The 16385-nt window shown below is 42.6% G+C and overlaps 1 protein-coding gene across 6 annotated transcripts in view; it reads right to left on the minus strand.

Annotated features, from left to right (window-relative positions):
* Window positions 1–16385, minus strand: part of chd9 (chromodomain helicase DNA binding protein 9) — a 71243-nt gene that overhangs the window by 41402 nt on the left and 13456 nt on the right. For 5 of the 6 annotated variants that reach the window (XM_061067969.1, XM_061067968.1, XM_061067967.1 and 2 more), the window contains one exon: window positions 5438–5847. In XM_061067969.1, the coding sequence (XP_060923952.1) occupies window positions 5438–5847 (410 nt within the window). Of the gene's footprint in view, window positions 1–5437; window positions 5848–8032; window positions 8233–16385 lie in introns of those variants that run through there. The other variant, XM_061067970.1, reaches the window with a different exon arrangement.

Consider the following 16385-nt stretch of genomic DNA (forward strand, 5'->3'; position numbering starts at 1 on the left):
CTGATCATGTTCTGACTCCTCATGAGTCACAGGCAACACCTGCCTGACTGCCCAGGAGAACATTTGTCACTGTCCTTCAAGGAACACAATAGTTAAGTGGTTGTATTACTGTTATTTATTATCACTTGTGATTTACAGCACAACTTCATAAAAAGGGAATGGTCATTCAAGTCCTGGAACAATATTTTTCCCACTTCATCACAATCATCAAGAATAAAATGTATGCTGATTATTCAGAACTAAAGCTTCATCAACAAGTAAAGCTCTTCAGAAAAATCCCTGTCTCCTCTCTTTTTGTTCAGAAAGGCAAAAACTTGATTAACGTGAGCAGCTACGAAACTTCACACCTCGGTGAAATATTCACACACTCCCACAAGCCTCTTGTCATATAGAGACAGAACTCTAAGTCAATGCCGAATTTGTGCAGAAGGCCTGTGTATCTGAACTTCTTTTCTCAATTAAAATGAAGGATGAACATTGAGAATGAGCTACAACAAGGATGACTATGACCACATCCTCAAAGACTATGCATGGCACAGATGTAAGCAGCATTGCACCATTCAGGCAAGGTGTGGGTAAATCTTATTAGTCCTGATTACTTTTTACAAAATCCTGCATATGTGTTGTGATTGACACAATTTGGACTGAGGCTCAATCAAGATAATGTGCAAAGACCATCTATGGGGGCATTCCCTGTTTTGTGCAAGGCAGTACACTAAAGCATTGCTCGTTATTGAAAATAGAAGTTAGTAATTAAGGTCTTAACCAAAAAAGGAAAATTCACCTATTATCTTCTCACCACTGTGCCAATGGAAAGGTGGGTGAAGTGCTTGAAAACAAGATAGAAATGAAAAAAGACAACAGCTTAATAGAATTTTCTGTAAAGTTGTGACATTTTGTCAAATGACCAGTATTAAATAGTTTGATTTTCTACAATGGCTGGAATGCATACTGTAATGAGAGCTATAAAACAGTGTATCAGGCTAAGTAAGCGGGCTAGTCTGCATACATTCTGATCCGTTGCTTTTTCTGGATGTAGGCCAAGCATGGTTACACTGAAAAAAATGGGTTACCAAACTCATTACCTCATAATATCAAGGACTGTTGTCAGTGACACTTTTGAATGAAAGACTGCAGACAACTTGGCAACTGCCCCTTCTGTCTAACAAGTCTTACACTGCATTTAATTTAAGGCTAATGGTTTTATCCACCCTGTCATCACAGATGTAAGGTGGTTAGGAGGAAAAATGTGTGCATTGATATACCTCCCCACATGAATACATCTTTGATCTCAAGACTACCTAAACCCAACAAAGACCCCACCCTCTGTGCTAGATAACCCCATATCACTCATTAACACAGACATGAAAATCCACTCATTAACATGGACAGGAAAAACCATCAGCAAAACACTAACTGCAAGGATTGTAGGTGTCATTAAAACCCAAATCCACCCAGATCAAACAGGCTTCATTAAAGGCATGCCATAATGGACTAACACAGGAAGCTTGTTCAACCTGATGCATATTGCCCAACAACAACAAAATAACATCAAATGGAAGTCCCCTCTCTAGATGCAGAAAAACATTCGACAAAAGAAAATGGACATTTTATTCACCATAATGACAAAAAGTGGGCTTGGGAGAATCATTCATTCGCGGGATAAAAACACTGAACAAATCACCTATGGCTACAGTTATAACAGTATCACTGCTCAACGCTTAACACTACAACGGGGGGCCAGAGAAGCATGCCTACTCTCTCCCTCTGGCTTTGCAATCTTCATGGAGCTACTAGCTACTGCTATCCAACAGAATGACAGCATCAGTGGAATTTCAACCTTGAACTCAAGCCATAAAATCTGTCTCTATGCAGATGATATGTTACTATGTACAAAAAAAACAATCAAAATCATTCCAACAAGCTTCAAACTCATCAGTTCATTTGACATTTTAGATGACACAATTAGCTGGACAAAATCAATTATTCTTCCCTTCCATTTAGCTATGTGGAATAACGTGGTCCACAGCCAAATCCCACAACTCCTCACCACTGGCAACATCCGGTGCTTTGGAATTAATATCTCCCCCTTAGGCTGCCAGAGCTGTTTCAGATCAATTTCATTTCACTATTAAAACAATATAAGAAAACTCAGAAGGAACCTCCCTCTTTACCTTAAGGCAAGCATCTTCACAGTAAAAATTTTAATATTCTCCCCAAAATTAATGATCTTTTTGTGATTATTCCCACCCATTACCTTTAAGCAAACCAATCCCAATACATTATAAAATGGATCTGCAAAAACTAACATCAAAACACATGTTTTGATACAGAACAACCTGAATGTAGAGATATCAGCATTAAAGACGTACCCTTCGTAAGTGAAAATATAAACATCCCGGTTGTAGTGCGGTGGGGACATTTCTGGGTTTTATTAAAACACCAACAGAAAGAGGTGATGGTGTGTGCCTGTGTTTCCCACAGTCTCAGGATCCAGAGTTCAACCCGTATATTTACAAAGTCTGTTTCAGTCTCCCCCACAAACCCAACATAGTTCAGTTCAAACAGCGAAAAACAGATGCAACAGAAATAAGCTGTTCCTGGTTTTTCCGCGGATCTTCGTAAGCTAACAATTTAGGAAAGTAAACAGTAAGAGAAAGCGTCTGTGTCACTTTAATAACAACAGCGTTCCTATATACAATTTATACAGGGTTTTGGTTCGAGAATCGTTACAGCCCTACTATGAGCAATGGTCTTATTGCCTCATAATACAACAGACACCTTTATGTCAGATGGTATTGTCCCCTCGTTTGTCACTTCTGGGAGACCATTACTCACATCATAATTTCTGGTCTGGATTGTGCAATTCTACCATCACCAAAGATCTGCTTACTGGGAGATCTAGCAATTTGTACCTACAAAACCATTACTCAAATTTAGTTTCATATTAAAAGCATTCTTATTAATTGGAGAACTAGACACACATTTAGTACTCGGACTCAATTAATTACAGAACGCATATTTTATATATTTATATCTAGAAACCCTTTATTTCCTTTCTAACCCCGTCTGTGAGCGATCCCCATTCCTAGATATTATACACACACATATTATAACATCTTATTTGACCTCAATTTCAATATTGAGGCACAAATATAGCCCCCCACTATTCTCCATTGACTCTGAATCAAAGTCTGTGTTATCAATGTTTGTCCAATTAACTATCAAATCCGAAAGAGGAAATGTATATGCTTCTGTTGATTATTCCATCTAGTCAGTATATTTGCCTATTTTATTTTTCTTGTCATGTAATTCCATTTGTCCATCATCCGTCCATCTGCTTGGTCTTGTCATGTCACTCTAAATCCATTTATGCTTTATCTTGATGTTATGGAACGTGGGTGGGCATGTGCAGAGCACGTGTCAGGGAAATTTCTCAATAGTCAAGCACAAGTCATAACAATTGTTCTTTCTGGAAGTTTAATTCTACTTCTGCAGATGGGCATCACCGTACATGACCATGGCAAAGACTTCATACAATGAGCAATGACATACAGGACACACAGCACTTTTATACATTTCCAAGCTCCTCCTTGAGAGGAACACATGTTATCGATTAACCTCTATGATCATTAGAAAAAGGGGACAGTATCATGTCTTCTGCTCTGTCTCAGGCCCCTTGAGTGAAACATCTGTATTCAAAGATCTCTTATCATGTTTTACAACCCACTCACATCCCCTGTCATGTGACTCTATTGTTAGGTGACCCTGTGAGTGACAAAGTCATATAACATCAGTTGCTTGAGCAACACCCTGATATGTTAGGGAATCAATTTGCTCATCTTTCTATACATTAAAGTGGTTCCTTCCATCAATCAATGCCAAAATGGTAAAATTGCCACCACACACGATACAATTTTTATTATTGTTTATTTCTTTGGTTTGTGCCCCTGTCACTGTTCAATGCCACTTACTGTACTGTGGGTATCTATGTATCTATACATTTGCTATGGGTATGACTATATTAAAAAAGATTATCAATTGGAAATGCAATTTCGTGATCAAAACTGAGCTTAACCACTGATACCACCACATAAACAATCATTTCGCTGACCAAACAGTGAGAGGCCCAACCTGCACCAGTATCACCTGGCAAGTACATCTAACTTGAGCTGAAATGCTACTGAGACCATATCACCATGACTGAAATCTCCAGCATCTCACTATTCTCCAGAACATCAGCACTGCCACAACTTTCTCATAATCACTCAATCACACAGACGCACAACAAGCAAAATCCATTATCTACAACAGCTTTTCTCCCTCGGTCTATCTCATCTAATTATTAATCAACGCAGCTGCCAGCCAGATATTATTGTTGACCATTGTCAGTCTCTCGTGCTAGGTCTAAATAATACAGGCCTTCTCAGTGATGTTTTGTTGTCTGTTTTTCCCAGTAGCACAATCTACCATTCCCCTTTTCTCCATGCCTTGGTCCCCACATTAACACCAGCTGATATTTCAATAGCTTGTGCTGGGTGTGGCTTAAAGCACACAGTGCGTATAGCAGTTAAACAGGGGGATGGGAGGCGGATTACAGTATCTATACATCAGCACTACGTGCCTGAATATACTAGGCAGTACTGTCACACGTAAATGCAGCCTTTGTTTTCTCCTCCTATGTCTATGCTGATGACTGAGCCTGGTTTATTGTTATGGCATGCAGTAAATTGTATTGAACTTTGAGCTTTCATCTCAGCAACCAGAGGCAGAAAATGCACACAGAAAACTGCAACAGCAAAAATCTACCAGTAAAATACACCATTGCTTCTATATTACTTTGAGAATATGAAACATTGTATATTACTAGAGAAACGCCCATGTACTATTTGAAGGCAAGTCCAAGGCAAGCATAGAGATCAGGTAATGGTAATCTACACAAACAAAAATGTATTCACTGTTTAATATAAGCATCTGCCAAACGATATTATCTTAACTACCAAGTTATTGAGCTAAGCCTAACCTCCAACCCAATTTAAAAATGTTGAACTCTTACAGTGACTGATTTATGCAATGAATTTTAATTATAGTGCGATCATTAGGTAATGTGAAGAGAGATACGCTAACCATTTGGCAGCTTGACAGACATAGATTAACAACAACAAATGGGACCTCTTTAAATAAACATTTAAACAAACTTCAAAACATCTTATTAATCTCAATTTGCCTTTAAAATCCCTCAGACTTGATGGGATATTCTTTCCTTTTATTTGTAAATAGTTTTTCCCCTAGACCGCAGCAAGTAAAACGTATGATGTCCACATCAAGTAGAAAAAAGGTTATGGGTGAAGTGAAGAGGCATTAAAGACGCAAAGGACAAAACCATTATTATTTCTCCCAGTGCTGACAAATAGTAATAACGGTTGTGATTACATACCCAATCTTGGCCTTCTGCTTGGGCTTGGAGGAGGGGACAATGCATGCCTTTCTACATGCCTTCACTTTCTGCCGTGCCTTGCCGTTTCCTTTGTGCTTGCGGTCGCGGCGGGACTTGTACTGTGAGGAAGAGCTGGGGAAGCTCTCGGGGCTCATGACCCGGGGGATGTTCTTCTCCCCGCGCTGCCGGGCCTTTGCGATAGCCTCTGATATTATCCTATTGGCCTTCTCCTGCTTGTCCAGTGGAGATGTCTCCATCTGATGATGCGTCATGCACGATGTTCTTTTCTCTGACGAGGAGCTTGATGAGGATGAAGATGAGGAGGAAGATGAGGAGGACGACGAGCTGCTCTTCACTGGGGGGCTGAGGACCCGTACCTGGCTGCCAGGACCATTAGCATTCTTCCGTGGCTATGGAGAGAGTGAGAAAAGTACAGAAATAATAATTAGTATTTCGAATGTACACCTTCTTTTTAGGGCCAATATCTCATAAATATTTCAGACATGATGTCATTGACTGCCAATGACACAAACGCATACTCAGATGGTGTGCTTAAGAAGGATCTAGCACATAGCCTATAAAAAGTTGACCTTTCAAGGAGAGCTGGTGTACAAAGACAAGCTTAAAAAGATCCTCTCACAGAAAAATGACAAACAAAACAAAAAGATCAGACGGAACTAGTCTATTTAAGCACATCATTTATTTCACTAAAGATTAAGTGCTATATGCACAGCCAGTCTCCGGCCACCTCACAATATGCATTTCTCCACATGCAGAGGTAGCAGCCTCGAAGATTAAGATTTCCTTTGTCATGTTTTGCAACATACAACGAGTAGAGATAATACACTAAAGGCTATAAATAATGTGATTGTTATTTATAGCAAATTGAGATACTATAAGCAAGGTTCAATATAACAATATAATATGATGCATGGGTTTAAAAGAAGAAAAATACTGCAGCTCCCCCCCAGCAAAAAAAAAACCCACTATGATACTGCGATGTGACCACTGCAACTATCCCCGACTCATTCATAAAAAAACACAACCTTGTGGAGGCTGTGTGAACCACTACAACAGCAGAACTAGTTGAAATCAGATGCCACAGTGTGGGGAGTGGACCTCTTCTCGGCGTGATGCTCTCTTCAACTCTCTGCGTCCTACGTAAGACCATCAGCTTTAGAGGGGTCAGTACTTCCTCCAAGAATTCCTTTAGATCAGGTGGAGTGGAGTCGAAAATCTCTGAGACCATGTGACATGAATACTCTGACCTGAGTCTGACACAAAAGGAATTCTTTTAGGTGGAGCAGGCGATTCAAAGACAGGGGTAAACACTGGCTCTCTGTCGCAGGTTTCAGTCAGCCTCGCGGACATAAATAATCCAGTCTGCCTGATACATGATAATATGTGAATAATAGATGGCGTGACTGCAGTTATGCCAACACAAGCGCTTGTGGTGGGCCCGGAGCCCAGCGGAGAGGGAACCCATAAATGGATGACCTAATCTAAAATTGTGTTGCGTATGCCTACATGGCCCAGGCTTGGACGGTTGCTTCTTTTTTCTTTCTCTTTTTCCACACTGCTAGCTAAATAAAGAGAATTAGCTTGAACCTCACCAACAAAGTGGGGGCAGGGACTTGAATAATTAGCGGAAGGAAGGGGAGAAAACACACACACACACACACACACACACACACAAAACTACACACACAAGAGCTGCATTATGATTTTCACGTGTGCAACGCCGCTGAGGCTATTAGGGAGGAAATTTACTGGATCACGCTGGAATGTTCTCATTCATTTTAATGGCAAAAAGAAACAAGGGGGAGGGGGTTGAAAGTAATGCTGAAGAGGAGAACAACATGAGGGGCACATGGAAGAGATAGCAAGAGGGGAAGAATCAAAATATCAAAACAGGCGTATATCAGATAGCGGGAGGGAGAGAGAGGAAAAAATAAAATGCAGCAAAAGTGAGAGCACTGCAGCTGTGTAATACGTCTATAAATAACTGAAATTACAGCCTGCCAGCACTGCAGTGATTTCAATCTCTCGAGCAGCACGTAGTCCCATGAAAACACGCCGGGGACCATTATGGCCCATGAAAAGGTAGAGTAAGCTCCATTTGGGCCGGACAGCTTTTCCCTCGCTCTCTCTCACTCCCCCTCGTTTCCACATGTAGTGAGCGCTCTGGTGAGTGACAGGCTCAACTCGTGGAGGACACACACACACACACACACACACACACATATCATACACTGTACCTAAACTACAGAGCAGGGGCAGCTTGGAGAGAGCTGCACAGGAGGATGAGGAAAGACGTGATGTATTGAATGATCAGGCCGTGGGGGGTGGGGTAAAAGAAAACACTGTAAATCAAGTGCGGCTTGATAAGGTCGAGCACAGAAAAAGCAAATGAGTATGAAGAGGAGGGAAGAAGAAGAAAAAAAAAGCAGCAATGAGTTCAAGATGGCGGCAGTGCAGCATGAGCCAGTAGCAAGAGAGGTTGCTCAGTTCCTGCCGGCCCCTCCTCCTCCTCCTCCTCTTCCTCCCCCCTCGGACCTCCTCCCTCCCAGCCAGCACTCGGAGCAGCTCACTTACCCTTCCTCTTGGCCTCTTCACTGTAGACATGGTGTTTTTTTTTCTTTTTTCTTCTTCTTCCTCTTTCCTCCCCCTCTTCAACCGGCTAACAAAAGCCTTGCCCTTTCCCGGGGTTTTTGTCTCTCTCTCCGGTTGCTTGCTCACGCTTCTTCTCTCGAAAAACACACTCACTCTTTTGCCTTTTTCCAACTCGTTTTCTCTCACTCTTCCTTGGGTCGTGTGTCCCCCCCCCTCCCCTCCCTCTCTCCTCCTCCCCGGTCAACTCTTGTCCTCGGGCAAGTGCGAGAGCGCCGGAGCGGTTCCACCGTCTCTCCCTCCCCCAGCGGGCAGGGCTCAAGAGGAGCGCATGGGAGCTCTCTCTCTCGCTCTCTCTCTCACCCTCGTTTGTCCCTTCACAGGGTGATGAGGGAGCAGCGCTGTGGGCGGTAGAGGAGGTGCGTGGCAGTCCAGGAAGCTCTCATTCTGCCGCTGCGTGCTGCCTTCGCCGTAGTCCGGCTTCACCAAAGTCTCCCTCACTCTGTGTGTGTGTGTGTCAGAGTTGCCTTCCCCTACCTCCTCCCCTCTCATTGATTCCTCTTTCCGCCTGCCTTTCGTGTGCGCTCTCTATGACTTTCTGAGCTGCCTTTCCCCTCTTATTTCTGGTTCTTTCCTTCTCTCGCCGTTCTTGCCGTTTCCCTATTTTTTGCGCCTCTCCTCGTCTTCTTCATCAGCCAGGATAAGGTAGGTTACTCCTTTAATTACACACGAAAAAAAGGCTTTTCAATAACCTTGCTTGCTTGTTTGGTCGGTTGCTTTTTCCTCCTTTTTTCACTTGTCTTTTTCCTCCTTCTCCTTCGCTGCCCTCCCCTCTGCCTGGCTCGGGCGTGTGTGGCGAGCTCGAGGTTCTGGCAGGCAGAGCGGTGGAAAATGAAAGCACAAAGCAGCAAAATGCATCAGCATGAATATTAGAGATGTCGTTAAAACCCAGACTCTTTTTTTCTCTCTCGCTCTCCCTCGCTCACTCACTCGCGCTCTTGCACTCTCTCTCTCTTTGTAAGGAAGTAGGCCAGCAGATGGTGCTAGCAGTTATTAAATTAACTTTCACAACTTAACCCCCAAAGCACTGGAATTCTCCCACACCAAAAACTGTCAACAGCATAGCTTTTTTTTGTCCTTGTGAAAGTGACATGCTGAATTATATCTGGAACGTCCAACCATCGTCCATGAGAGATGAACAAACCGCAAAATGCCAAACGCTAAAAATACGTTACAGCGCACACAATTTCGGACGTAATCAAAACAAAAAAAAACAACACAGGTGAATATAACTGATTGTCTACTTCCCTAACCATACCATTGACAAGCAGCCTTCAATGCACTGAGTCTACTGTGAAGGCAATCCCCTCTAAGGTCAAGTCCAGGTCACCCAGCTTTGACTTTTGCATAACAAATTCCAAGGAGGGGAAACTGGGACGTGTCCAGTACATGCACGTCTTCCTGTGCACCAGAAGAAACCTCGGGAGGAATGAGCCGGCCTTTCAGGGGACTCCTGTCAGCATGATACAGAGGCCATGTGCACCGGCTGGCACATGGTATTGGGAATTATGTGGAGACACGCAGCTGGCCTGGAGCCCGGTACAGTGCACAGCACTACTGGGCCAGGGGCTGAGTTACGGACAGATACCCCGTCAGCTTTATATAAACTGTGAAAATCAGCTAAACAGGCTTCATTCACTGCCAACACACATGTTCACTTTTCATACATTTACACACACACAAACACACAGGCTTTTTAGGTGTGCCGCTCCTGTTCAACCTGCCACCCACATACCCTTTTCTACACCATGTGGAAAAACAGGCATTGATGGCCGGAGCAAACACATATAACAAATCAGATGCTGGAAAAAGCATTAAACATTGATTTCACCACATCTGCTGTGTTAATTTATGCATTATTTGTGTAGTGTTGGGTGTTAACCACCACTGATTCAAAAGATTAACACCAATATGTCTCCTCTGACGGGCAAAGCTGAATATAGCTGTTTAGTTAAAGAGTATATATACAACACAACACAAACAGAATCACCTAGGATCTAACACAATATAAATCAAAAAAATCATAAAGAACAAAGATCTCCAAGTAATCCTGTTATTGTAATGATCTTTACATCCTTAATGAAAAACATCCAGACAGGACATTAAAGGCCTTATACAAGTGTGGTGTGAAACGTGGGTAAAGTCTACAAGACAATATGGTTTTACATTGCAAGTTGTACAGATGACCTAAATAAACTGACAAACTAATGGTGTGGAAAGCCTTATTCTGAGTGTGCGTGTGTGAGAGTATGTGTGAGATAGGAGTTGGGTTATAAAATCAGAGAGTTTCTGCTTGAACACATGTACAACAGTGGCACTGAATACCCTCTCCACTATATCTCTGTGGTCGGTGTAATTTTACTTTCTACAGCTTTACATCTGCAAAAACAGAGATGACTGCCATAAACAATGGCTTTCCTTTCCAAGTGTGTGCAGCAGCTGGCATCAGATCCACCTGCCAGTAAAGGCCTTGGAGTTTGGACTTTGAAGCAGACCACATGCTTACTGGGAGCTGAGCAACAGCGTCCTCCCCAAGCTAAACAAATGCACTGTCAGATAATGCCTCTGCCAGGGCACAGCAGCTTGGGGGTGAGACTTGACAACACAAACAGCAACAGAGCAATGGGTGAGTATATTTATGTGTGTGTGTAAATTAACAACATAAAAAAGAGTCTCCACATAGTTACAACTGGTCACCCACTGTCAAAATGATGGCCTTACCTGCAGCGTGTGCTGTTAGTATAATGATTAACACTTACAGCCCAAAAAGAACATTTGGCTGTTAAGGTGGAAATATATACAATGCTTAATAAAGTATCAGGAACAAGTTACCAACTATAATTCAAATAAGTCAAACTGTTTTTTGGGTGAAACATGAAGGAGGTGACAAGTCTGAAAAATATTTTACAGTAGATTTTATAACCAAAGATGGCTGATAAAACTAAGAAATGATCTTTCTCCAACGGAGAGGTGTGTTTGTGTCAAAATGAGAGCAAGAAAGAAAATTGAAAAAAGAAAAGAGAACATCGGTCAATACACTGGCTTTAACAGTCACATGGCATGAAGCCACAGCTCCTTGGCAAGTCAATGGTTAATATGCAAACAAGCCAGGCAGCTCTATGTGAGGAGGAGTGGCTTCCTATGAGGACGGACGAGGGAGGGGATTGGAAGAGGCGGGGAGGGGAGTAGAGGAAGGGGAGGGAAGTAGCAGAGCTGCTGAAAGGAAGGGTGGGGGGGGTGGGTGTGTGTGTGTGTGTGTGTGTGTGTGCAGAGAGGTAGGGTGGCTGCAGAGGCACAGGTGTCTGTCTCTGAACACTCCATTACTTCCTCATCAAAGAGCCTGTATTAGTGCGCCACCGCTCTCATTTCTTGCCTGCACCACCGTGAGAGTCTCCACTAACTCACCATTAGGGAAATGAGAGCTGAGAGCTCGCAGTGCACTGACTGAAAATGACAAGATGGCTATAGCACCCACCGGTACTTCTGAGTCTACAGCAAGCTGTTTCTCTCACAGAGATGGAACCAATAGCTAATTGGAATTGAATGTCACCCGGTGTTTATGGTAACATTATCCACGGTGCACAGGCTGACAAAAATGAAGTTTTCTAACTAGTATTAGTGAACACTGCTGTGGACAATGCACAGGTCGGGTTATTAGTTATTTGCACTTTAATACTTTAAGGGGGTGATAAAGGGGTTCACCACAGTTGTTCAGGGGTCTACAGCCAGGACCCAAGTTCAAGTCCAGTTTTTGCGACAGATCCAAAATAATACAAACATCTCCAGATGAAAAAAGACTACAAGAAAACAGACTCAGATGTGAAAGCAGCTTTTGGTGAAAAGGGCCACCTCCAGTGTTTATGTGCTGCAGCGGATTTAATAAACTACATCCTACCTCTTGAAATGAGTGAATGTCCAACACAGGACGGACAGATTTTCCCTCAGGTTCAGGATTGATCTGCAACAATTCGACTTCCAACACGGAGTGGACACAGTGGCTCCTTTTATACAGTGATACTTCTATGTTGCTGGTAAGACAACTCGTCATTATGTCGCCCTTTGCCGTTTACACTGAACTAAACAAACCTGCTAGTGTTGCGACCTTATGTGATCTTATTAGCAGGATGGTGTTCTGAAATCAGAGGCATGAGGAGACATGTCTATAAACTGTGTGCATGAGAATTTGCAGAATCTGACAGAGAGGGACAACACTTTGGGGGCAGAAACTGTCTGGTTTTCGTCTCTATTTTGGTCAATCACGTTTGACCAGGCTTCGGTTGCCTGCAGGTCCATGTGGAGAGCAACATATTGACTGAAATGCATCACCCTTTTACTTTTTCTCTATTCTACACAGAAGGGCCCAAAATATTGGCGGTTGCTCCTAGAGGATAATTCGTTGTTAGGCTATTGCCAATGGGCTCTTAGATTACGTGATGAGGGACAACTGTGTCGGCCCAACCATGCCGGCAATAAGATGTGTGAAAGGTGGATGATTATTCACAAATTAACCTGGTTGTTATCACTGAAAATGTGTTTGGCTGACAATGTTTCTCACTGCAATAAAAACAGCAAAGATGCCCCATCAACGAACTCCTACCTATGGCTTCATTAGTTCATCATTAGGTTTAGATGCAATAAAAAAGAAAGGGATAAGGTTTTTACTAATAAGACCTCCAGCTACAGGCCAGCTGCAGCCACACTGGAGTGAGGCTGACGAATGAAAGGAGACATGATACACAGCGATTCTTCCTCAACTAATTAAGTACAGCACCATGCATTAATGATCCTTTATCAGGGCCAAGAGTAACAGTAGCCGGGCTGAGCATGGTGCCCTCTAGAGGAGCTGCTGACAGTCTAACAAAGCCTTATTACCAGCGTCTGACCCACTCCACTATGACCCCACGGCCTCACTCAGCGAGATGAAGAACCAGGGGGGTAACGGGACAGCACAAGCTCACCAAGAAAAAATATGATATTTCCTCTGACAATAATCATGGCACCAAAAGTTCATATCGGAACATCCCTAATCTCAGGCTGAAAGACAGGAGCCATAAACGAAGACAATGCAGACGAAGATATTAAAATGGAAAAATAACGATATTCAAGAGCACTTGGTGATGAAGGCCGACGCTGTGATTGATGTGCTGTAAAGAAAAACACATGATCTCTGCAGCAGAATTAATACGTAATGTCCTGCCTCCTGCGTGTTCTGCCCAGTTGCCACCCCTTGTCTTATTAATCATATTGGGAGTTCTATGTCAGACCATTTTATATTTAATTTCAAATAAAAAAATAGGAGTTTTAAAAAAATCTGTTCAGTGTAGTGGCACTACCAAATCTTTGTGTGTGTCACTCGCATACCCAAACACACACATATACTCACTGAGAAAAATAACAAGAACAAATGCAAACACGATTTCCTTCCTTTCACATACGCACACACAGCTTTACACCAGGTTAATTCTGTGCCAACATAGCGATTAGGGCACTTGATACAATTAACTCACTGGTCCAGCTACAGTCTCACTGCTGTACCCCTGCTGCTCTCTCAAGCATCTCCTCCAACAGGCTTTAACAAAGACGGCCAATTAGCTTGGTATTATGCAGGCAGCTAATTGACTCCCTTATTTAATCAAGTTCAGCACAAACAAACAATCCTGTTGCTGATAAGAGTTTTGAGTGCAGACAGGTTCATGAGAACTGCTAAACTAACTTGGACTTAGTTCCAATCTGGTTTGGATAGAAATGAACACTAGGGGGTGACTGTGAGGACAGTGAGCATGATAAAGGATAAAATGGTCTGCCATCATCTGAAGAGGCTCCTTAATAACAATATCAGGACTTTTCCCCCCCATAATTTTTAATTTAATTGGGTAAATACAAAAAGGAAGTAAGAGCAACTCATGATTAGGTGACAAGCAGTGGTATTAATACTAACCAGCAATAGGGTCTGTCTCATGCTTATTTCGCATACTTCCAATTACAGTGCAAAGCCTGTAGTGGTATCAAAGTTACTCAACCTGAGAACTAGGGTGTAATAAGTTACGATTTGACATATGATTTCCTATCCTCAGTGAACAAAAAGAAGCAGCGTTTCTGCTGATCATCCTCGACTATTTCAAATGCTAAAATCTATGTACTGCACCTCAGTAAAATCACTGAAATCAGGTGCAGTATTCATATATTTAACAAATGATCTATGTGGAGGACAGCATTAAAAAGAAAGAGACATTAACTTGATTAGCGAATCCCATTCAGTCAAAGCACTTACACTGAAAAAAGATTGTTCAAACAGCCTCTTCGTGTCTCTATGTTACTGTGGCTTTCACATGGTGCTTATTTCACACTGACCCCTGCAAACACAGCTAGGTCTGGGGTTTGAGCACAACTCGAGCCTGGCTCTATATCAATCAGGCCCCAATGACTGGGGATAGCAGGCAGTGATTCTAACAAAGGCATCTGGCTTTTTTGAGGCATCTTCAAGTGTCAGCTCAGAAGACGGTCGCTCAGTGAGATTTAAGATGATCTTTTAAGGGCTTGCACTGTGTGAGTCAAAGTGAGCAAGGGCAAGAGACCATCCATCCACAGCGAAACACCCTCCACAATTACCAGCCAACTCCCGCAGTTTTTATTCCAACTGTGTCATTGTGGATCCCTTCCTATTCAGACACATCTCGACACTCTGAAAGCAGGTCTCCTTGGGATCAGATTCAAATATTAGGATCTACTCAATTGTGATTAATGCTATTTGTTTACTTTTTGGTTTTATCACAAACCTGTTACCTGGTTCCCAGCGCTCATATACCACACTAAACTATAATTCATGATAAAACCTACTGCAATAAGATCCCTGCTGTAAGCCTGTAAATATAGAGAACATTCTGAACAACTGTTCCCTTATAGAACCACATTCCAGATTTCATTTTGGATTTCTTCACCAAATTTCCCACACTCATACATAGCAACCCCTTAAACACACCTGATTTGTTTTCACAAAGATTCACGAATTATTCTCTGAGAAGTAGAATGAAGTAGAATGAAATCTGTTTTACATACTGAACTGGACTCGGTTTTCCATGTGTTTTTACACAGCTCAAACTAAACTGTACAGCCTCTTCTTTAAAGACTTGTTTTTAACAGTAGTTGTTCTGGGTAATGGCATGATGCTCTCTGAATCAGAGATGGCACAGTAGGTCAGACACCAGGCTGTGAAGTGAGAGTGAATTGTGCAAAACAAGCAAGCCGGATGATGCCATTCATTAAATGGAACATCGGTGCAAACCGAAGAGTGAAGCTGAGAGGAGGTCCCTAAGGATGTGAAAGACAGAGAGGGAGAGAGTGAGGAAGGGATGAGGTGGAGGGGAATTCAGCGAGGGGCTTGCTGCCAGACCTTTACAACTCCTTCATTATTGAAGCAGTGCAAAGAGAGAGCAGGCCACTGCCTGTGCAAAGAGGAACACACACACACAAAGGCAGCTACGAACATCTGCGCACAAGCAAGACAGAGCGGGTGTGTAGTCGACCTGCAGCCTTCAGGAACTGATGAAGTGAGGATTTTCTTTTCCCCTCTACCTCCTGCTCAGTTCGAGGCAGGTGTCGGTGGAGTCAATCTCCAGTGGAATAGTAGAGGCCTGGCACATGCTCAACACAGAGAAGATAACTAACAGGATCACATGTACCCCAATTATATGAAGAAAATATTAGAAATATCATGGTTCATGTAAAAATGTAGCTTTAAAAAAGTATAGGAACACATTCCACTAAAGTTGAGATGTGTAACAAAAAAGCCCAATTTGATCTTTGACCACCACACCCTGTAGCATAAGGTCTTAACAAACCAGGACCATATTTTTTTAACTGAAACTCTAACCTCATGTTGTGTCAACAATGTTTCCACACCGATTCCGGAACTTGTCCATCATTAAGGTTTCAAGCACAGGATAGATTTGCTATCTTTGCTATTTGACAAAAGGTGTTCTGGAGTTGTTTGAGCTCTTCAAGATCAATTGGATCACAGAAATGAAGTGATGCCTGGGAGCTAGTTCAGGCACATGATTGGAGCAGCTGTGCTGCTCCAATCATGTGACATACATCATGTGACATACCTCACTCTCCACAATCATTTATAGTACACACCCACACTATTTAAGCAGAGGACATTTCCTATCACCCCCTGGCTTGCCCCACTGCTGATACAGTATTGCTGTCAGTTGCTTCAGCCTCTCCACCACCCCAGCATCCACCTGTAGGCTCCGATGGGGGGTGGGTTACAAGTATT

Source organism: Limanda limanda, chromosome 3 (genome assembly GCF_963576545.1).
Source record: "Limanda limanda chromosome 3, fLimLim1.1, whole genome shotgun sequence".
NCBI lineage: Eukaryota > Metazoa > Chordata > Actinopteri > Pleuronectiformes > Pleuronectidae > Limanda > Limanda limanda.